The 22614-nt window shown below is 38.6% G+C and overlaps 1 protein-coding gene across 1 annotated transcript; it reads left to right on the top strand.

The window, feature by feature from the left end:
* Positions 1-2194: 2194 nt before the first annotated feature.
* On the top strand, positions 2195-11728 carry LOC107652310 (endogenous retrovirus group K member 6 Env polyprotein-like). Its single transcript, XM_056818604.1, has 2 exons — positions 2195-3108; positions 7929-11728. Exon 2 carries the CDS (start codon positions 7932-7934, stop codon positions 9927-9929), a length of 1998 nt encoding a protein of 665 aa, XP_056674582.1. The 5' UTR covers positions 2195-3108; positions 7929-7931; the 3' UTR covers positions 9930-11728.
* The last annotated feature ends 10886 nt before the right edge of the window (positions 11729-22614 follow it).

Genomic DNA, 22614 nt, shown 5'->3' with positions numbered 1-22614 from the left:
TGTAGATAAATTTTAGCTAATATTAATCTTAGTAGAATACATGTTTGACCCTGGAATCAGAGTCAGAATCTGAATTCAACCTCTAGTTGTGTCATTTTGCTTAAAGGACTGTTCAATTCACTTAAATTCTCTGGAATTTAATTTCTTCTTTAAAATGAGTTGGAATAGATTGCCTTTGAGATTTCTCTGAATTTCAAGGCTATAATCAGGGTCTATTATGATTTTTAAATTTTATGGTTCCCATTTTATATCTTATGGTTCTCAATCAAGACTCAGAGAGATTAAACATATCATATAACATCACACATAGTTAACAAGGGGCAAAGCTAGGAATTATCTTTAGATATTTAGATTGCCAATGTTGTGGTCATGGCCAATTTTCATGATGCCTTTCCCTTGCTACTTTCTTTTCCATTAGGAGATTATGACACTAAAGGATATCTTGAGACATGTCTTTTATTATCGTGTGGAGCTATTTGGTATTATGGGAAGAATTGGTGGGGATAGGGACAGTGGAGAGGCAAGCAAAAGTCAATGTGGTAAACTAACCCACATAAACATCAGTCTTTTCTCCTTCTCCATCTTTGTCGCAGTATAATCTCATATCACCTGATGAGTCTCAATTCTATATTTAACAATTGCTAGTGAATATGTACATATGTCCACTCCCATTGTCTACCCAATGCTTTGCACAGCATAAGTATTTTAAATATATGTTCAATGGAATAAATTCATATAAATTAAAGTGAGCCTTACAAAAATGGGACTTTCTCTTCCCTCATTGTAAAAAAAAAAGATTGTGATATAGTAAAAAGATCACTATATTTGTAGTAAAGAAGGATTTCAGTTGGAATCTTGAGGAATATTCCTGACACTAGACAGATATTCTATCCATTGAGCCACCTGGCTTAGTAAAACATTAAATCTGCAAATTAATTTTGATAGTAGTCATATTTACTAAGCTGGCATGGTCTAGAAATAAGCACTATATATTCCTCCATGCATTAAGTTTTTTTTTTCTTTAAGGACTATTTTGTGATATATAATTCATACAAATTTTAAATGTACTTTGAGGGATTTTTAAAATAAAATTTCTTCTTAATTTTGTAGTGATTTTAAAAGGAACTTCATCTCTATTATTGCTTCTCAAATTTTGTTTTGTTAGTTTATTTTGTAGCTTTTAACTCTGTTAAATCTATTAATTCTCTCAGTTTCTTTGTTCATTCTTTATTAATTCCCTTCCCTTTTAATTTATCCTAAACTTTCATTTTGTGATTTATGATTTATATGTTTATTCATTCCTTCTTCAATCTCTTTGTGTTCCTCATATAATTTCTGAAGTATCAAATGCAAACTTCATCTTATAAACAATTTATTTTATTGACTTTATAGGTCTTATCCCATTACCCTTTTTATTCTGTTGTCTCACTCTTAGAAGTATCTATTTATTAGGAAAGTGATGAGGATAAAATCATACATATATATCACAAAATTCCCTTGTCCTAAATTATGTTGTCCATTTCTACTCCTTGACCTTATGATCATTCTCCTTGTCAAATGACATGTAATTTCCTCTCTACAGCAATGTCCTCCCATTCTTCTGGGAGCTAGTTGCTCTGAGTGACTCTAATTTCCCTAATTCTGGAGTAGGATTTTGTTCATGGAGGCATAACACTCTCTGAGGAAGTAGTCTTATGGAAAAACAACCTGGGATGTTCCACTAAATGTTTAACAAGTATCTCTATTACAAGATTTATATGTATATATACATATATATATGAATATCATATATTATATATACTTTTAATATTTTGTTAATTATTTTTCTGCATAGTAATTTCATTAGTCCTCTTTTTTTTCCTCTTTTGCCTTTAGGGATACAATTTTCCCCCTGAGGAATATTTTATCTGTATCCCAAAAGTGTTGGAATGTCATTTTACCATTATCATTTTCTTTCACATAATTTTCATTGTTTCACTGTTCTGTTATTTGACTCACTCATATCCAGGGTTTCATAATTAAGGTCCCATTTGGGTATGTCATTTGTAGGTTAATCTAAGTTTAGGGTAACGGGCTTAGGGTAACTGACAGACCTCAAACCCTTTCATGTGTTAGAGGGGTCTATTTAAGGCATGTGAACACTTCCCCAGGTGGAAGGGGCAGATGAGAATACTTTACTCCTTGGGGCATGTAGCAGCCCAGCCCTAGACGTTGTGGGGAAGCAAGGAATGTGAGTGAGCACATGGCCATTATGTGCATGGCAATGAACTTTATTGCCAGCATGGCTGAAGTTTAGGCGCGAAACCTTGCTTTCCTGTGTCCCACTCACCTGAGGAGTAAAACCCCACCTTCACCTTGTCATAGGTTGTATTATCCAATAGGGGTACCCCAGATAACTCATCCATATGTATTGAGGTATCATGTAACTGTTCAATATGTATTGAGCTGGCATGACTATAAATAAACCAGCTCCTCTAAGCTCCGCCCACTGGTTCAGGATTCCTGGGTCTGGCAAGTAGCAACTTCTCCCCTGTCTCTCTCTTCTCTATCTTTCTTACTAAGGCCTGGTCCTTAGACCAGGCCTGCCTTGCTAAGGCCTGGTCATTAGTCCAGGCCTGCCTTACTTCCTCTCTTTCTCCTAATGCTATCTAGCATTATCTACCTCTTGTAGTTCCTAGTCTCCTTTCCATCTGCACTAGCTTTGTCCTCTGACCGGTACGGTGTTAAAAGAGGATCATTGGGTGGTTTCAGCCTGAATATTCACACCCAGTGGTCGGAGCTTAGCTGTGGCTCATACAAATAATATTCGTCTACTGACTCGGTTACTCACATCTCTAAAGTCGGCCCGTTCACGCCCTTCACGGGTAAAAATCTCTTCTCTATCTCTATCCTCTCAAATTCTTCCCCCCATTGCAGCCTCTTGCAGGCCGGGAGGTTGCATTCTGGCGCCCAGACGTGCCTAGGCCCTGCCCCTGGCATTTTCTCGTGGCATTCTACCTTTATTTCTCACAGCGGTTTGGGAGGGCGCGCCCCAACACGTGAAGGAATTCTTCAGGCACGCGTGAACGAAGCCAAAAGACGATTCCCTTCAGGTCTGGAAAAAGGAAGGTGAGTTGGTCTCAGAGATGGGTTTGAATATCTCCTCCCACGCAGGCTATATACGACTCCTCATGTCGTTAGTGGAACAGGGAGGTAGGAAGGTCTCCAAAGCGCAGATCAAAGCCTTGCTACAGGTGATTCAAAAGGCTTTCCCAGCCTTCCCAGCCAAGGGGACGCTAGAAGTTGCGCAATGGGACCTAATCGGACAGTCTTTAAAGGACTATCAAAAGGAAGGTAACAGAGTCAGGAAGACGGTATTTAACACCTGGTCAATTATCAGAACCATTCTAGAGGATTTAGCTACTAGTACCTATACTGCAGGGGAGAAGGAATTTCCACAGACTCAGGAATTAAAAAAGCAGGATTTCAAAAGCACTGCTCCTGAGGAGACTGATGGGGGAAGGGAAGGAGAGTGTTCAGAGTGGTCTAGGGATCCGCCAGAGGCCCCAGGCTATAGCTGGAAGAGGAGTAAAACAAAAGAGTCATTTGCAACTCCAAAGCTGTATCCTTCCTTAGACACTCTGACCCCTCCCCCTCCCACTCCTCCACCAGACTACGGGTTGGCTTCACGAGTCTCCCTCGTGGCCTCCCCACCCCCACCTTGCTCACCTGAAGTTTCTAAGCCTTATTCACCCAGGAATGAGCCGATCTCGCCTGCTCAAATAGGCAAGGAAGGCATTTCTGCTTTCCCAGTCAGGTATGTAGAGGACCCTGAGGATGCCAACAGACGCATTGCCCAGCATAAGCCCATAGACTGTAAGGTCTTGAAAATGCTCAGAAGCAGCGTAGTGAAAAACGGGGCAACCGCGCCATTCACACTAGCGCTCCTCAGTAACCTGGCTCAACAGACACTCACGCCGGCTGACTGGTACCTGGCAGCCGAGTCCGCCCTCAGCGGAGGTGACTATTTGACCTGGAAACTGAAATTCCATGATCTATGTTCCCTGCAGGCCTCCGAGAACAGGCAGGCAGGAATCAATGTGCCCTTTGAACAATTGGTAGGGCAAGGAGAATTCGAACCAATTGCTAGGCAAATCGCAGCCACAGAGCAGATTTTTAACCAGATAGCCAGCGCGGCTACTAGGGCATGGAGAGCCCTACCCGGGAAGGATTCAGAGCGCTTGTATACAGAGATTATCCAAAAGCAGAACGAATCTTTTGCTGACTTTGTGGATAGGCTCAGTACAGAAGTCCGCAGACATATCCCTCACGAAGATGCAGCCAAGGTTCTCATTCGGGACCTTGCTTTTTTAAATGCTAATGAACAGGCCAGGAGAGCTTTAGCTCCCATTAAAGCTACAGGGACCCTGACAGATTTTTTAAGAGCTTGCCAAGACATAGGCATGGGTGAGACACGAACTGTTTTAACAGTGAGTGAGCAGCAGGGAATGCTCACAGGGCATTGCCATGCATGCGGCAGGAAAGGTCACTATCGTAGAGCATGTCCCAATGGAAGACCAGGAAAGACTCCAGGTATCTGCCCCAAATGCGGAAAGGGCAGGCACTGGGCTTCCACGTGCAGAGCTAGCAATAAGCGAAGTCTTCCCAACACAGGGTCTAACACCCAGTTAAACTAGACTTCGGGCCAGCCTTGAGCCCAGGAGCAAATCAGGGCAGGACCATGAGGTATTCTTTTCGTTTCCCTATTATAGCAACCGAAAGCATAGTATTGAAAGAGAACTCAGAACCGACTTGGATTCCAGCTAGCTTTCGTTTCCCAGTACCTCAAGGTGCTAAAGGGTTAATACTAGGCGACCCTGACCTCATTGCAAAGGGTTTAGAAATCTTTCCCACATTGTTTCAGGATAAGGAGACCAATGGGCTCCACATCCTGGCTGCTGCAAAGCCAGCATTTTGCATTTCAAAGGACAATAATCTAGCCTATCTGACCATATTCCCTGAGGCTGATTTCTCTCTAAAGAGCAAGCTTCAAAAAAGCAGCCTTGACTCCACAGCCCATGGATTGTTTTGGTCTCAAAAAGTGACTCAGGATAGGATGGTAATGTCTTTGTTTGTAGAAGACAGGGTTATCTCTGGCATCCTGGACTCTGGAGCAGACATCTCGGTGATCTCTGCTACGGATTGGCCAGAATCATGGGAAGTCATTGAACCTCACCAAAAGTTAATAGGCATAGGCACTCCTGAGCACATTCTCCAATCAGCGAATTCTTTATCGTGGTCTGATAGTGAAGGACATAGAGGTACATTTAAACCTTATGTACTAGATATTGCCCAATCTCTGTGGGGCAGAGAGGTGATGTCCGCAATGAACATAACATTGACCACATCGGACAGACTGCACACGGAATTTGTGGGTGCGGCTAGCGTCGCTCCACTATTTGCTGACCCTATCACATGGTTAAGTTCCAAACCCATTTGGATTAACCAATGGCCTATATCTAAGGAGAAATTAGTACATTTAGAGGCCATAATACAGGAACAATTGAGATTAGGTCACATACGAGAATCAAACAGTCCCTGGAACACCCCGATTTTTCTGGTGCCAAAGAAGGCAGGGAAGTGGAGGCTAGTCCATGATCTTAGGAAGATCAATGAACAGATAATGGACATGGGGACAAGGCAACCGGGATTACCTTCCCCGGGGCCGATTCCTATAAACTGGAAGCTGATAGTTATAGATTTGAAGGATTGTTTTTTCAATATCCGCCTGTCCCCACAAGATTGTCACAGATTTGCATTTTCTGTACCCTCAATAAATTATGGTACTCCTTTCAAAAGATTCGAATGGCTGTGCCTTCCACAAGGCATGCGTGTAAGCAGCTGTTTATGTCAGAAATATGTAGCACATGCATTAGAAAAGGTTAGACTTGAACACGTGAATTACCATATAATTCAATATGTAGATGATATTCTGTTAGCAGCGCCATCTAGTGGCGAAGTGGAGATATTGCTCGCAGACGCCACCAAAGCTTTAACGGCGGCGAATCTGGTGATCTCTAAGGAAAAGATTCAAACCACGCCCCCTTACAAGTACCTAGGAACACTAGTGTATGATCAAGAGATCCGTCCACAGAAAATTGAGATTCGTAGAGATTCCCTGAATACGTTGAATGATTTCCAGAAGTTATTAGGTGATATTAATTGGCTCAGACCTTTTCTAAAAATCTCTACAGGACAGTTAGAACACCTGTATGCCACCTTAAAGGGAGATGCTGCTTTAACATCCCCTAGAACACTGTCTCCCAAAGCGGAGGAGGAGTTAAAGGTAGTGGAAGAAGCGGTATCAAAAGCCAGAGTGTATAGAATTGATCCATCATTACCTTTAATAGCGTCTGTTCTACAGACCAGGTATACTCCCACAGGTGCTTTACATCAGGATCAACACATCATAGAATGGATTCACTTAGCCAATCAACAAACTAAATCCCTCACTAGCTATCTAGAACTTATCATTTTGCTGATAACTCAGATCAGAAAAAGGGCAAGACAATTAACTGGCATAGATCCTAGTACAATTCATGTGCCTATAACAAGAGAGCAAGTTCAGAATTTATTTGCACAGTCTTTGCCATGGCAAATTGCTTTTGCAGATTATACAGGACAGATAGATAATCACATTCCTGCTAATAAGATACTGCAGTTTGTAAAATTGACTCCTATTATTTTTCCAAGAATGACATCCATGCATCCTCTTGTAGATGCTGTGAACGTTTTTACAGATGCATCAAAACATGGGAGAGCAGGAGCTGTAGTCCAGGATAGTACAATGTTATTAGACACTACTTATGGCTCTCCACAAAAAGCTGAACTAGCTGCAGTTCGCAGTGTGCTAAGGGATGTAGTACAACCTTGTAATATAATCTGTGATTCATTATATGTAGTTAATTTGGTTAATTCGCTGGAAACAGCAAAGATTAAACCTGTACCTGATGAGGAGTTATACCTCTTGTTCCGTACCACCCAGATGGTGATATGGCAGAGGCAGAACAAATTTTTTATAACACATATTCGTTCACATACTAACCTCCCTGGTCCTCTCTCGGAGGGAAACGCTAAGGTGGATACCTTAGTGGCATCTGCTTTTCAAGATGCAGTTAGATCACATTCTTTATTGCACCAAAATGCAAAATCTCTCAAATGCCAATTTGACATTACTAAAAGACAGGCACAGGAGATAATCCAGCAATGCAGCTCGTGTGCCCAGTTCTCCTCTACACCTCTTCCCCCAGGAGCTAATCCACGAGGACTCAAAGCTAACCAGCTTTGGCAGATGGACGTGACTCATTATGCTCCTTTTGGAAGGTGGAAGTATGTGCATGTGATAATTGACACATACTTAAGGGTCATATGGGCCACGGCACAAACGGGAGAAAAAGTTTCTCATGTCATTGCACACTTGCTGGAAGCATTTGCGCATTTGGGCATTCCAAGTCAGATAAAAACTGACAATGGTACTGCATACACCAGCAAAAGGTTTGCAGAATTTTGCAAACTGTGGAATATAAACCACAAAACTGGAATTCCAGGTAACTCCACTGGTCAAGCAATAGTGGAGAGAGCTAACAGGACTCTCAAGAACCAGATACAAAAACAAAAAGGAGAGTACCTGACAATTTATGAAGGTGATATCTCTAAACCCAAACCTATTATCCCTAACAAACTGTTAAGGATAGTACTTTTAACTCTCAATCATTTCTCCATCCCAGAAGGGCTGAATGCTACACCTATGCAGACACATTTTGAGTGTCATGATACAATGGACACGGTGCAGCAGCCCTGGGTTTTCTGGAGACTGCCAGGAGACAAGGATTACAGAGGTCCGAACAGGCTAATAACGATGGGTCGAGGCTATGCTTGTGTTTCCACAGATAATGGAGAGATCTGGACTCCCAGTAAGCATCTCAAACCGTGGAAGGGACCGCTTCCAGATGCAAGGGGAGCAGAGGAACAGGCTCACCAGTCTAGCACCGCACCGGCTGCCCGAGACCAGGACGAGAAGCAGACGAGCATCGCTGCTGTCTCCAGTCAGCTACCTGATGGTCAAGCGCAGGGCACCGGGATCGAAGGCAACACTGGTGAATGCACGCACTCTGAACACTGACATTACATTTACTCTGATGGCATTCACTATTTTGACTTTGCTGAACATCTGTCATGCTGAAGTCTACTGGTCCATCGTGCCCAAACCTCCTATTTTGAGAATGTTAACTTGGATGGACAAGCCCCCTCTGGTATATGTTAACAACACGGACTGGCTACCACACCCTATTCTAGCCAAACGTGTTCCTCTAGAGTCTGAAGGGGCTCTGTACAATTATTCAGGATCTACTGTGTATCCTCCATTTTGTATGTCTTTTAGAAATTCGTTTATTGGTAATTCTTTCTGTGTACCACGCAGACAGCAAGCGTGGATTGTCAAAAATGCCACTGACAACAGTTATGTAGGGGTTGGCATGGGTGTGATAGGAATGGGAGATGAGTTAGCACGTAAGACGTTCCAACCTAAACACCCTGCTAACAAGTACCTATGTCCAAATCAGATAGGTACGGTACAAAAGGAGTTGCCATGGACAGATTGTTCTGTCCGAGTTCCCAGAAAGGTTAAGATGCCGGCAACCACAGACTTTAACATTTACAATTGGGCACCCAGGTTACGTTGTGGTCGCTCTGAACAACTGACACGGTTAGACAAATACACTGACTATGAGAAATGGCACATGCCATGTCAGAATTTTCAGAAAATTGAGGACTTACTAGAAGTAGACATGGCTGGTTCTAGACTTGCTATTGAAGCAGGTCCTATACAGAACACGCAGTGGAAGATAGTGGCTGCCACGCAGCCGATATACAAGTTTAAGGTCAAGGTGAAGAACTCAGGACTTGATCTTGAGTATGACAGTCACATCAATGTCACAGCATGTGTTTTTGCTCCTTATGTAATGCTAGTAGGTAACAACCTACGAATTTTTAAAAATGACCAAGGTCTATATGAGATCAACTGCACAAAATGCCGACTACATCAATGCCTTAGTCCTAAACACCAAGATTCATATGTTGCTATCATGTATCATCCACCTTTAATGTGGGTACCTGTCAACTTGACAGAGACGTGGGCATCTACGCCTACTGTGCACATTGTTCAAAAGGCATTTAACATGGTTATACATAGGTCCAAGAGAATGATCTTTGCAGTTGTAGGAGCCGTAGTCTCAGTAATTGCCATGATCACATCACTAACCACGGCAACATTGGCATTAACTTCCTCTATTCAGAACCATGAGTTCATACAGGAAGTGGTGTCTAACTCTTCCAAATTATGGCACACTCAGCAGAGTATTGACTTAGCTTACAGAGATGAGCTGGACAGTTTAAAAGATGCTGTGTTTTGGTTAGGTAAAGAGGTTGAAGCTTTACACACAAGAATTACTTATCCCTGTCATTACAATCAAACGGGTTATTGTATTACTCCGTTGCCATATGATAATGTGTCATATGAATGGCAACTGGTCGTTCAGCACATCAAGGGTGCTTGGGGAAGTCATAATAGCACCTTGGACATTATTAAGTTGCAACAGCAGATCAACAAATTAGACCAAATTGTATATGAGAATGAAGCTGCAAATATAGCTGCAAATTGGGAAGCAACTTTATCTTCCCTAGATCCCCAAAATTGGTTTGGTAGAGCTAATTTGACCAGCATTGGTACTATCATTTTATTCATATTATTGGCTATGGGTTTGATTATACTTTGCAGCAGAAGCTGTAAAAACAGAGCCTACATTCGAGGCATACTGCCAGAATTGGCACGGTCTTATCACACTAGGCAATTGGTGCCTGAAAATGTTGAATTGAACACAACCGTTTTATGAAAGACCAGAGTATCATGATACTTTACATTCCAATCTTTGATATATACTGAGAAGGTGAAGGCATGTTTGCTATGTCACACGTCTGTCCCTCCTGAATTGTTCAGAGAGGATGTTTTTTCTTTAAAGGAATCTCTCCCGCCACACAATCAAAAAGAAAAGGGAGAGGAATCTCATAGAGATCAGTATTTCTAAGAAATCTTACAGAGATCAGTATTTTGCTCTAAGATCAGTATTTATATTTTAGAGGACACTTTTTAAAGTCACTCTTTATTGATCAACCTTGATTTTTTCTTTTGCACTATTAAGGCCAGAACTTTGAGTATAAAGAAGGTACTGTTAATGCTCTGATCCAGAATTATGAAGGTGCCAAGATTTCTAGAATTACAGTCACCTTACGGTCAGTAAGCATGAGAACATGACAGAAATTGTTAATTTTCAGTTGACCATTCTGGAGAGTGATGTCTGATTGCATGCAACGGGAATCATGATGAATACCAGACAGCCTAAGCCACGGTGATGCATTTTCCATGTGAAATGGATGCTTGAGGTTGGGGAATGCAGAGACATAGTGCACTGACGCCCTCAGTCACTGGAGGTCCTGGCATCGTCCTTCCAACCAGTTTCTTAGGTGGCAGGCATCTGGCAGTGAGAGCGAATAGATCCCAAAGATGCAGAATCAGTTCAAGAGAAGGAAAGCATTTATCCTTCAGGTCCAGAGGAGGTCAGTTTTGCTAATCATGATGAGATCTGACAGCTTCTCATGGTTCTGACTGGTGAAGAGTGACGTAGTTAACTGAAGCACCTATCTTGTCAGACAGAGAACTTCTACCTCATGAAACCAGGATCAGTGTTATGGAAATTATTTTTCTCTTTGACATTCTATATTTTATATAATTATTTTGTTAAGCACATAGATAGAAAAAAGGTTCACACTTGATTTTTATATTTGAGTTTTATAATCGGGTTTGATTTTCTCACTGTGAATTGTTATGATTGTGCACCAGTGTGTTTATATTTAGCGTGTGTTGAGTTACATTTTGATATTACTCTATTCATTTGTGTGTCAAACAAAAAGGGGGAGATGTAGCAGCCCAGCCCTAGACGTTGTGGGGAAGCAAGGAATGTGAGTGAGCACATGGCCATTATGTGCATGGCAATGAACTTTATTGCCAGCATGGCTGAAGTTTAGGCGCGAAACCTTGCTTTCCTGTGTCCCACTCACCTGAGGAGTAAAACCCCACCTTCACCTTGTCATAGGTTGTATTATCCGATAGGGGTACCCCAGATAACTCATCCATATGTATTGAGGTATCATGTAACTGTTCAATATGTATTGAGCTGGCATGACTATAAATAAACCAGCTCCTCTAAGCTCCGCCCACTGGTTCAGGATTCCTGGGTCTGGCAAGTAGCAACTTCTCCCCTGTCTCTCTCTTCTCTATCTTTCTTACTAAGGCCTGGTCCTTAGACCAGGCCTGCCTTGCTAAGGCCTGGTCATTAGTCCAGGCCTGCCTTACTTCCTCTCTTTCTCCTAATGCTATCTAGCATTATCTACCTCTTGTAGTTCCTAGTCTCCTTTCCATCTGCACTAGCTTTGTCCTCTGACCGGTACGGTGTTAAAAGAGGATCATTGGGTGGTTTCAGCCTGAATATTCACACCCAGTGGTCGGAGCTTAGCTGTGGCTCATACAAATAATATTCGTCTACTGACTCGGTTACTCACATCTCTAAAGTCGGCCCGTTCACGCCCTTCACGGGTAAAAATCTCTTCTCTATCTCTATCCTCTCAAATTCTTCCCCCCATTGCAGCCTCTTGCAGGCCGGGAGGTTGCAGGGCACTTAGAGCTTGGTTAGACATCAAAAAATTCCAGATCATTCACTGTATCTCTAGACATCACTGGTCATCTTGACTTTTGTCTTGCCCATGGATTTTGATTACTGAAAGAGAGAAAGTGGCTTATGACTTTGTGGAACTCTACTTCAGTTAAATACAATTTTATGTGAGTCAAAAGAAATCACCAATATCACTTTGGTCTTCTTTGAGTATTAAAGACAATAATCAATCCTATAAAAAAATTAATGGAGCAAAACTTTTACAACACATGCCCTTTTTGTCTTCATTATTCTCATTGAGATTTGGAGTAGGGATCTCCCCTCTAAGTAGTTTTTGCCACTGACTTGTAGAACTTGTCCTCATTCCTACAAAAATGCCAATTCCTGGTAATGAGAGAGAGGAAGCTGACCCATGGCAGGATGCCCCACAATCCAACCATATTTCTGTTTTTGTAGCCCAACACTCCTCTATATCTTTCTCTTGGTTACCTTCCTTTCCCATTTGCCTCAAATCCTCTTTCCTGTGTCCATTATCTCCTGCTTCCCCTGGTGTCTATTATACCTAGAAGCTCCAACTCCCCCTCACTCCTGATTCTTGTTATAGCACTCTATAGATATCCTCATCTAGTTGCCTGATACAGAGTGCATATACACATATGTATATGTATATATGTCCTGAGATGGTATTTTTGAACACAGATAAGACAAGTAATAACCAATACAAGATCCCCATCTAATTTCATAGACCATTTCTCTTACTCTTAGTAGCATTCATCATTAGCATCCCTTCCCACCACAAAAACAAGGCTTCTCAATCTTTGCCTCTTTTAACCCCACTTCATTCTTCACCTGCTCCCCTCTAGGAATTCATTTTCCTAAGAGACCACAGATGTCAATGTCCTCCATTGTTGGCCCTTCTTGACTAAAGCACATCATGTTCTCTCTTCCTCCCATCTATCCTTCCAAACACCCTCTCATAACAAGGAGAAGCAACATGGAGTTCTGGAAAAAGAGGAAGCCTTTGAATCAGAAGACCTGATTCCAAGTAGCTTCTCTGTTACATTGCTCTAGAACAGTGGTGCCAAGCTCAAATTGCATAATGTGCAAAAAGTGGGGACTCTTATCTCCAACACCCTGTTATGAAACGTTGTCTGATATAGGATGCTCTTGATTTAAAGGAAATTTGGTTAAAATGGAAAAGCAAAATGGTGGAACACACTCAATGATTAAAAGTTAAAAACAATCTAAATAACCAGTGTTTGATAAAGCTGCAGGAAATAACATACTTATAAAAGAACTCTGTATTTGCAAAGAACTGGTATAAATATAGGAAAGAAGTTTGGGAGAAAAAAGTATAGATGTATGTTTTGCTATATACTGTGCCACACTAATTTCCAGGCAAAGTCAGAATATAAATGGTAACACAATTGGTTTTGTTTATTGATTTTGTTTTGATTAGGAGGAAAAAGGAAGAAGATACCTTTCAGAAATATAGGTGAGAGCAATTTCATAATACAAGGGAATAAAGTCATCATAAAAGATAAAATAATTTCACCAAAACATTTTCTATTAACAAACACTAATACTGAAGTGAAGGAGTTTGACCAATATTATGTGGAATGTGAGAAGTTTCACTTTGGATATATTAAGCTTGAGTTTCCAGTTGAATTTCTAGGTAAGAACATCTAATATAAATTGAAAATATCAGTCTAGAGAACTGGACAGTGCTCAATACAGGAGATGTTGATAAGAGTTGACTCTAAAAGATGATAATACACAAAAAAGAATGAAATAAGAAAAAAATTAACCATTGCAAAACAAGTGCCACAACAAGGAGAGAAAAAGAATTCAGAAAAGATTAGATTTATTATCCCCTGACAAAACACTTTGCCAAAAAAAAAAAGGTTAGGGAGAAAAATAAAGCTTTAGAGAGAGTGACTCTTCTAAACAATATCAATCTGAGAAGTTTTTGTAGAAGAATTGGGAAGGAAGGCAGTAAACAGGTATGAAATTTGAATAGATCTGTTTGTGATGTCATTATAACTAATTCCCATAAGTGCTGATAGTAGAAATTGAACATTTGGATGCTGTTATCTCCAGACCTATTAAAGAAATGGAAAGGATACCAAAATGAAGTCCAGGAAAGTTCTTAGATCAAACTAAAAAATAAAAAATCTGTTCTGGAGATATCATGACATAAAAGGATTCAGGGAATGATTTTCAAAACATCTCCAATTTCAAATTTGACAATATGCACACAATGATTCATGGGAGGCATTTTAAAAAAAGCAATTGAGTTAAATTTTTTTATTCATAGTGGTAATTACTAAGTATATAATAAAAAATAAATTTGAAAAAGCAATTGAGCAAGTCTCACTAGCAACCCACCTACATGCTTACTTTTTATATCATATTAATTTTTTATAAGAATTACACATACACACAATGATATCTTTGATAAAAAACATACTATGACAGAACACAGCCATTTGATGATGATTTACTACAGAACACCATGGTTTTAGTCATCCATCTAATTGAGAGGTAGAGAAAATGTAAGTTTTCTCCCTGCTGTTACTTCGTTTTTCAAAAGCATTTAACTTGCTAGAATATGCAATTTCAAAAACTCTCCTCAAATATGGTTTCTCCCTTGCATATATAAATAAATACTCAATTCTATGACAGATGCAACTAGGAGATAATTTGTTTACATCGAACAAGGTTCAAAATAGGCACAAATAATATATTCACCAGTGTCATGGAAGCTATCCTGTGTAGAATCAGGACAGAAGGAAGATTCTCAATCAATAACAATATTCTCCAATTTACTTTATTCGTTGATGATATTGTATTTATTACATGGAGACCCAGGACACCAAGCAATTTTTCTCAGTCATTAAAAAAACATATATTGTTTTAAATATCCACACTAGAAAATTTTTTTTTAAATTTTCTGAAAAATTAATAGTAATGATTTTAATAATAGGTAACATTTATGTAGTGCCTATTATGTGCCAGGTATTATGCTAGGCACTTTAAAATGATCTCATTTGATCCTTAAAACTCTGGGAAATAAGTGCTATAATTGTGATTTTTTTACAGATGAGGAAACTGAGGCAAATGTAGGTCAAATGATTTGCACAGGATCACATAGTTAATAAGTGTCTGAGGTTAGCTTTGAACTTTCTGATTCCAGGTTTGACATCCTATCTACAACCTCACCTATCTGCCTAATAGAAAGCACTTTTATATACATCCATCTCTCTTTGTCTCTGCCTGTGTCATGTACCCATCTAGTTTACGTGCTCATGCATGTGTGAGTATGTGCACAAATAAGCAAATATAGATTAGAGATGCACAATGACCTCTGCCCAGACTTAATTAGAAATATGATTAGATTTCGTTAGGAAAATGTGAAGTGTTTTTGATGATCCTAGGTTGTTTTCTGCTACACAATTCTCATTAATACCAATACCTAGAAGCTGCTAAGTAGATAGAGTGATGAACGTGAAGTCAGTAAGTTGTTATTGAGTCATTTCAGTCTTGTCCAACTTTTTGTGACCCCAGTTATGTTTTTGTTTTGTTTTTTTGAAAAAATACTGGACTTATTTGCCATTTCCTTCTCAAGCTTATTTTATAAATGAGGAACTGAGGCAAAAAATAGAGTTAAGTGACTTGCCCATTATCACACAGCTAGTAAGTGTCTAAGGCTAGATTTGAACTCAGAAAAGTGAATCTATCCACTGTGCCAGCTACCTAGCTGCATGGAGTCAGGAAGAACTCAGTTCTACTCCATCCTCAGCTACTTTTTTGTATCATGACAATGCACAAGTCACTTAATCTCTGCTTCAGTTTTCTCATCTGTAAAATGGAGGTAATAATAATAATAATAATAATAATAATAATACCCACTTCCCATGGTTGTCATGAGGATCAAACATACTGTTTGTAAGTATTTTGCATAGATTAAAGGTTTATATAATTCTAGATATCATTAATATTACTATTTGGGGAATAATGGAATTTCTATCATATGTGAATAATCAAATTTTTCAGTGATCCCAAAAAGTAATAGAGATGCATAAGTGGGTAAGTTATGACTTCTCTAGAAGGAATTGAATCAAAGATTTTCATGAAGGTATGCACTATCAGCAAAGTAGATGTGTAGGTAGCTAGGACATAGACTGTAGAGCAGGTGTTTTTAAGTCTTTTGTATGGTATCAGTTATCAAAATATTAAGAAAAATAGGAAAAAGTTTGTGGACCATACAATTAAAAATACTGATAAAATAAGGTACACTAAATGCCCTGGGTATTAAGAGAACCAGAGGAAATCTTCCATTGCATTGAGTGGATGATTTACTTAGGATCTATAGGAGAACGTGGATGGGAATAAATTGTGCTGGCTGGGAAAGCCTCTGGGCGGGGGGAAGGAGTGTCAGTCTATGCTATACATCAGTAGAGTCAGACAAAGAGAAATGAAGGTGACTGAACTAATATATAAAGATCCCTGGAGATCTTATATTAACTTAGAAAACTACATATTGACATTGTCTATATTTTGTTATACTTTTATTCCTTTTGTCAAATATTTCCCAGTTACATTTAGATCCAGTTCAGGCTGTGTTCAGGAGTGTTGGCCACACATGGCCTTTGGGTTACATGTTTGACACCTTTGTGCCTGAAAAGTGCATTAGAGAGAAATAAACTGGGGTGGAAGGCAAGTTGTAAGTGATGAGAAGAATCAGAAGATAAGATGAAGGAGGTAGCATTTGAATTGGGACTTAAAAGATGGGCTGCAATTTAGTGAATGAAGTTTTTAGTTGAATGCAAAGTCTACAGGGACCAATAATAAGAAAGTGTAAAAAAGCTAATGTATTCTTAGGTTACTATAAGAATCTTTGTTTAGGGGGCAGCAAGGTAGCTCAGTGGATTGAGAGCCAGACCCAGAGATGGGAGGTCCTGGGTTCAAATGTGGTCTCAGACACTTCCTAGCTGTGTGAGCCTGGGCAATTCACATAACCCCTATTGCCTAGTCCTTACCACTCTTCTGCCTTGGAACTAATACACAGTATTGATTCCAAGATGGAAGGTAAAGGTTTTAAAAAATAAAAATAAAAAATAAAGAATCTTTGCTTACAGGAATAAAGAAGTAATAGTTTTCCAGGGTTTTTTTGTGTGTTTTTTTAGGTTCAAAATTTCAATTTTTTATGGCACACGTTCTTTAAATACAATACAAATATCTCCTGAAGTTACTATCATACCATTTACAAAGATGATACTTAGAGCTCTGAGATGTTTTAATTTTCACATAAAATGATTCTTCTATAAATTTCATAGCAAAATTGATATGCTGTGAAACTTAGATGCTATCCTAGATGATCAATAATCTCAAAGCCACAGAAGTTTGGCATTCCTGAGCCCTTCTATCAGATCTCATCTGGAGAAATTGACTGAGTTCTTGGAAGTAAAATTTGGGAAAGACATAGATCAAATGGGAAACATCCAGTTGGTGGGATGTGGTAAGTTACAGCTCTTTTCAAGAATTTGGAAACACTGTTATGTGAAAGAAAGATAAGACTGACCCCAGAATGGCAGAACTAGGAGCAATAAGAGGAAGTAACAAGGAGTTCAATTTAGATTTTATGTCAGGAAACTCTTTAAATCCAAAAGTAGAACAGCAGTTGCTTTTAAATCAGAAAAAAAGATACACACACATAGATAGATAGATAGATAGATAGATAGATAGATAGATAGATAGATAGATAGATATGATCACTTATCTGGAAGTGGAAAGGAATTCAGAGATCAATTACTTTCCAGCCCTCTTTTTATGGACAAGAAAATTCAGATCCCAGGAAGTTAAATGACTTGCCCAAGGTAATCAAGTGAGATTTGAATTTGAACTGAGGTCCCTCCTGAGTCAGTTTTTTTTATTATACTTTTCTGCCTTACTTTAATAGTACATAAATAAATAATGATTGATATAATACATATTATATATAATACTTCTTGTATTAACAGACTTAGTAAATGGAAAATAATTTGATCCCAGAGTTAAACAAGATGTTAAACAAGTTAAACAAGGTAGATTTGGCCAGATTGCCTTCAGGTAATTATGACAGCACTCTTTTAATCACTCCAAACTTTTCTCAGAAACAAAATACTTTTTTAACATTAATATTCAACAATCACACACACTTAAAATTTCATAACACACTTAAATTTCTGAAGAACTAAACATGAGGAACATTTAGAGGGTGAGAGAAATATAGCAGAAAGGAGCAAGCTGCTATAACACTTAAAATGACTAAGGAAAATGGGATTACCAGACAAAATTGACTCCCATTCAGCATAAGTGTTAGCTTAGTTGGTCACCAAAGAAATGTGTGATTGGTATTATAAGGGCAAAAAAAGGGGTTAATTTCAAAAGGGTTGGACTGGATTAATTAAGAATGTGTCACCAGGAATTTAATTAATTCCAAAGAGATGAACTTACAATTTGTTTACAAAATGTAGAAAGAGTGAAATAAGAAAATCAGAGAGAGGATAAGGTAAGTCTCTCCTGAGGTTAGTTTTTACAGAAAATCCAGCAGTTAAGAGTCAGTTTTTCACTCACCATGTGTCAGTTCAAAGGAAGAAATTTTAGGACAGCCTCACCAGACACAGGTTGTTGGGTCCAGTCTCCACTTCCAAAGAATGAAGACCTCTCTGAAGAACTCCATTCAGGAAGCTGTAACTCCCTTTTTAAGACACTCTCTCTTCTGTCACTTCCTGTGCCTTCCCCTAATTCCACATCTAGCAATCACAGTTGAAGTCCTGCTTTAGGAATGCCCCGGAGGCAGTCAGTTGATTCTGATTCATCACCTACTATTGTACATATGGGTCACAGACCTCCCTCTTAATGATTAAGTGGGATGTTTGCACTTTTGGTGATTAGATCTAAAAATGGGCAGATCTCCATACTCAAATTTTAAGTAGGATGTTCACACTTTTGGTGATTAAAATCTAAAAATAGGTAGGGGTTACAATTTAATCTTCACAATCAGGGGAGAGTTAAATCTAATCTTCACAGTATCTATCTATCTCTCTATCTCTGTCACTCATACACACACACAACACACATACACACTCATAATTGTTGCCAAAAAGATGTGATGACTAATGGACAACCTGTATGCTTTACTGGGATACTTGATGTGTGAAGAAAAAAATGAACAAGATATTTAGCAAATTGACTGGACCCCTACAGTGAACTTGTAGGAAAATACCACCAAAAGTCATATAGGATGGTGAGGAATGAGTGAATTGTGATCTGCCATTTTGGGAGGAATAATCATATCTATGGGATCACAGGCTCATTTGAATATTTGAATGAAAGAGCTGGGTAAGGCATGGGAGGAGGTTAAAATTGTGGGGTGGAAATAAAATGTGGGAATTATCTCTGCTTTTCCATTGTATGTATATCTTTTGTATTTAGAAATAGATAAGACAGCATCATAAACTTAAACATCAATTTTATTATAATACATCCTATTAAATTTCACTGACTGTTTTTATCCTTTGAAAAGAGGATCAATGACATCACCAAGGTGATATCTTAACTACTTGTCCATTTTTACCTGTTCAGATTTAAGCGAGGCAGAGTTGTGCAAAGTTGTTGGCCTCACTCTCTCTTATCTAGTCACGAAGATCTGGTGGTAGGACAAAAAAGGCAAGACTATTGAGGGTGGCCTGGGATTAAGCAAATGATTTTTGTCGTATTGGATGTCTGACCAAACACTTAGAGCTCTACAGTGCCCCTTCAGTCACCTTCATGGCTATTGGGAAAAAAATATTCTCATGTGTACATTCTACTAAGGAAACTATTCCCATTCTTGAGATAGACAGCCTCCCTTACTCACTGAAGGGTTTGACCTCTTTCAGGCACCCTGGATCTAGTTTAGCCCACCTGCTAAGATGATTTTGTTTGGGTATAGTCACTGGGCATACTACAACTTCTTGGAGTCACAGGTAAGAGTTGGGTGAGAGGTAGACACCAAAGTTAGATGAACAATCCTTAAAAGGATTTATCAAACTCTTATACCAAAAGCACTAGTCTTCCCTGACCACCCATAGACCTTATTACATTCCACAAAAACAAAGGAACATGAAAAACAATAAAACAAATTTGCTTTCTTTTCTATTTATCTTATAATTTATATTCCCATTAGTAAATTTGTCTTTCTACATATATCCTACTGTATGATTATAAGGAAAAAGTAGGAGGATAGATTTTTTTTACTTATTAGGTTAAAAAAATCATCTAGTCTACCTAGAAATAACTTGGCTAATTTACTAATAGTTTAACATTTGAGAGTGATAAAAATAATTAAGTACAGAAGAGATGATTTGAAAGTTCCATTATCCACTTGATAGTGAGGGAGAGAAAAAGATGAAAATGTTTAATACAAATAAAACTTCAAACACCTTTGAACTCTATCTTCTGTATCCATTAAGTTGAAAGGACTTGGCTAACATCCATGAGATACTATAGGACTACAGGAATGTAATATATATACATACACATATAGCAAGCATAAAGTGAACTTAAGTTCAAAGAAAGTACGTTTTTTTTTTCATTTATATCCATTGAAAGCAATTTGGTTTTCATTTTAAGTTAAAGTTAATAAAGCAGAACTGTCTGCATTACTGAAAAAAAAATATTGGTGCTAAAATTCTAACTCTGACCAATCACAGTTGTCAGTCAGTTGACTTTACTTTGTTCTCATCAATATGAAGGAAATAGAAATATTCTTCCCTATAGACTTGATTAGTTCTTCCATTTATTTATTGCTATTATGAGGCCTCTATGTTTTAAAAGTTGTGGAACTCAGTCCCTGAAAGCAGATAAGTACATGCCTTGCAACCTATAGTTATGAAGAGTTGTCTGTTACTCGTTCAAATTGATTTGTTCAGTCAATAAGCATTTATTAAGCATCTAAAATGTGCCAATGAAAAGCAAAACCAAACAAAACTAAATTGTTTTTGTTCACAATGTTCTCATACTTCAGTGGTTAGGCAGTATATGAAAATTATATATATATATATATACATGTAGATAAGTATTTATACATATCTATATATAATTTATATATATATATAAAACATAGTATATATATAATTTATATATATAACTCTTTAGACATAATAGTAGAAAGAAGGCACTAGCATTAAAAGCCATGGAGAACAAATTCTCAAAAAATGAAAGCTGTCTTTAAGGGATCCAAATGAAACCAGGAGAGATGAAGATGTAGAGAATTCAGGATATGGGAGACAGCCAGTAAAAAAATGCAGAGTTGGGAAGATGGTGTGTATTGTACTCAGAACAAAAGGAAGTCAATATAGGCACTAGATAGAGTACATGGAGGGGAGGAAAGATAAGAAGAAACCAGATTATGAGGGACATTAAAAGCCAAATAATTATACATTAGATATTGGAAACAGTAGGGAACCATTGGAGTCTTTGGAAGAAAGGAGTTGGATGTATAGAAATATGTTTGGGGATTCATTTTAACTGCTGAATGGAGGATGGATTGGAATCAAGGAGATGAAAGTACAATTATTTCAGCATCTCAGGTATTAGTTGATCAGGGCCTGCCCCAGGATGGTAGCAGTGTCAGAAGGGGCATATTCAAGCAATATTATAATGTAAAATTTTATATTTAACAACTGATTGGAAATGGGGAGGGTAAGGGAACATGAGAAGTCAAACAGAAATGTCAGATTTGAGCTTAGAGTAGTTAGGATTAGATATATAGATCTTAGAATTACCTACATTGATTTGATAATTTAGACCATTGGAAGTGATACAATCACTAAGACATTAGTATGGGGAAAGCTAGGTGGCTCAGTGGATTGAGAGTCAAACCTAGAGGCAAGAGGTCCTGGGTCCAAATCTGGCCTCAGACACTTCCTAGCTGTGTGACTCTGGGCAAGTCACTTGACCCCCATTGCCCAGCCCTTACCACTCTTCTGCCTTGGAACCAATCTTGGAACCTTGAAACAATATTGGTAATGATTTTAATACAGAATATAAGGGTTTAAAAAACAGAAAAATGTTATAAAAAGAGAAGAGAAAAATATGTAGGATAACAGAGGCATGGGGACCCCCTATAGTCCATAGGTATGATCGGCATGAAGATCAAGCAAAGCATATTGAGAAGGAATGGTCAGACTGATAGGAGAACCAGGAGAGATTAGTGACACAAAAACTGGGGTGGAGGGAAGTAACAAGAAGAGAGTAATCAACAGGATTCAGAGGAGTTAAGAAGGTTAAGGATCCATTACATTTGGCAATTAAGAGATCACTGGTAGGGTTGCAGAGGTGTGTCACACATCTTCTATACATTAGAAGCAAATCTTGGTTTCCTTATTCTGACATACAACTCTCATTTATGCCCTATTGCCTTCCAGTGACTAGTGATTGTTAATTACTTGATAAATGAAGAACTGCCTTATCTCCAATTACTTCATGCTTTCATTCTAATGTTGGAATGCCCCAATGGATAGCATTCTTCACCACCATGTCAGTTGAGTTATTTTGCCATTTTTCATGATGGATTTATATTACCCCTTCTTCATTAGGAGATGCAGATGGTATGGAAACCAGCTCTTTCCTTAATATAGTAATAAAACAAATTGAGCTAAGAAACTTCTATTCTTGCCTTTAGAGTCCCTAGTTTAGATTATAGGTGTATTTTCCTGCCTAAGCTGTAACAAGGCATCTCTCACTTTGAAACAACACCAAAGATGCTAATGAGCCATTGGGTGTAGTATTTCCTTTTGAATTATACATGATTACTTTTCACCTT

The sequence above is a fragment of the Monodelphis domestica genome, chromosome 2 (genome assembly GCF_027887165.1).
Source record: "Monodelphis domestica isolate mMonDom1 chromosome 2, mMonDom1.pri, whole genome shotgun sequence".
Taxonomy (NCBI): Eukaryota; Metazoa; Chordata; class Mammalia; order Didelphimorphia; family Didelphidae; genus Monodelphis; species Monodelphis domestica.
Note: the sequence above shows the minus strand (reverse complement) of the source record. Positions and strands in the feature narration are given on the sequence as shown.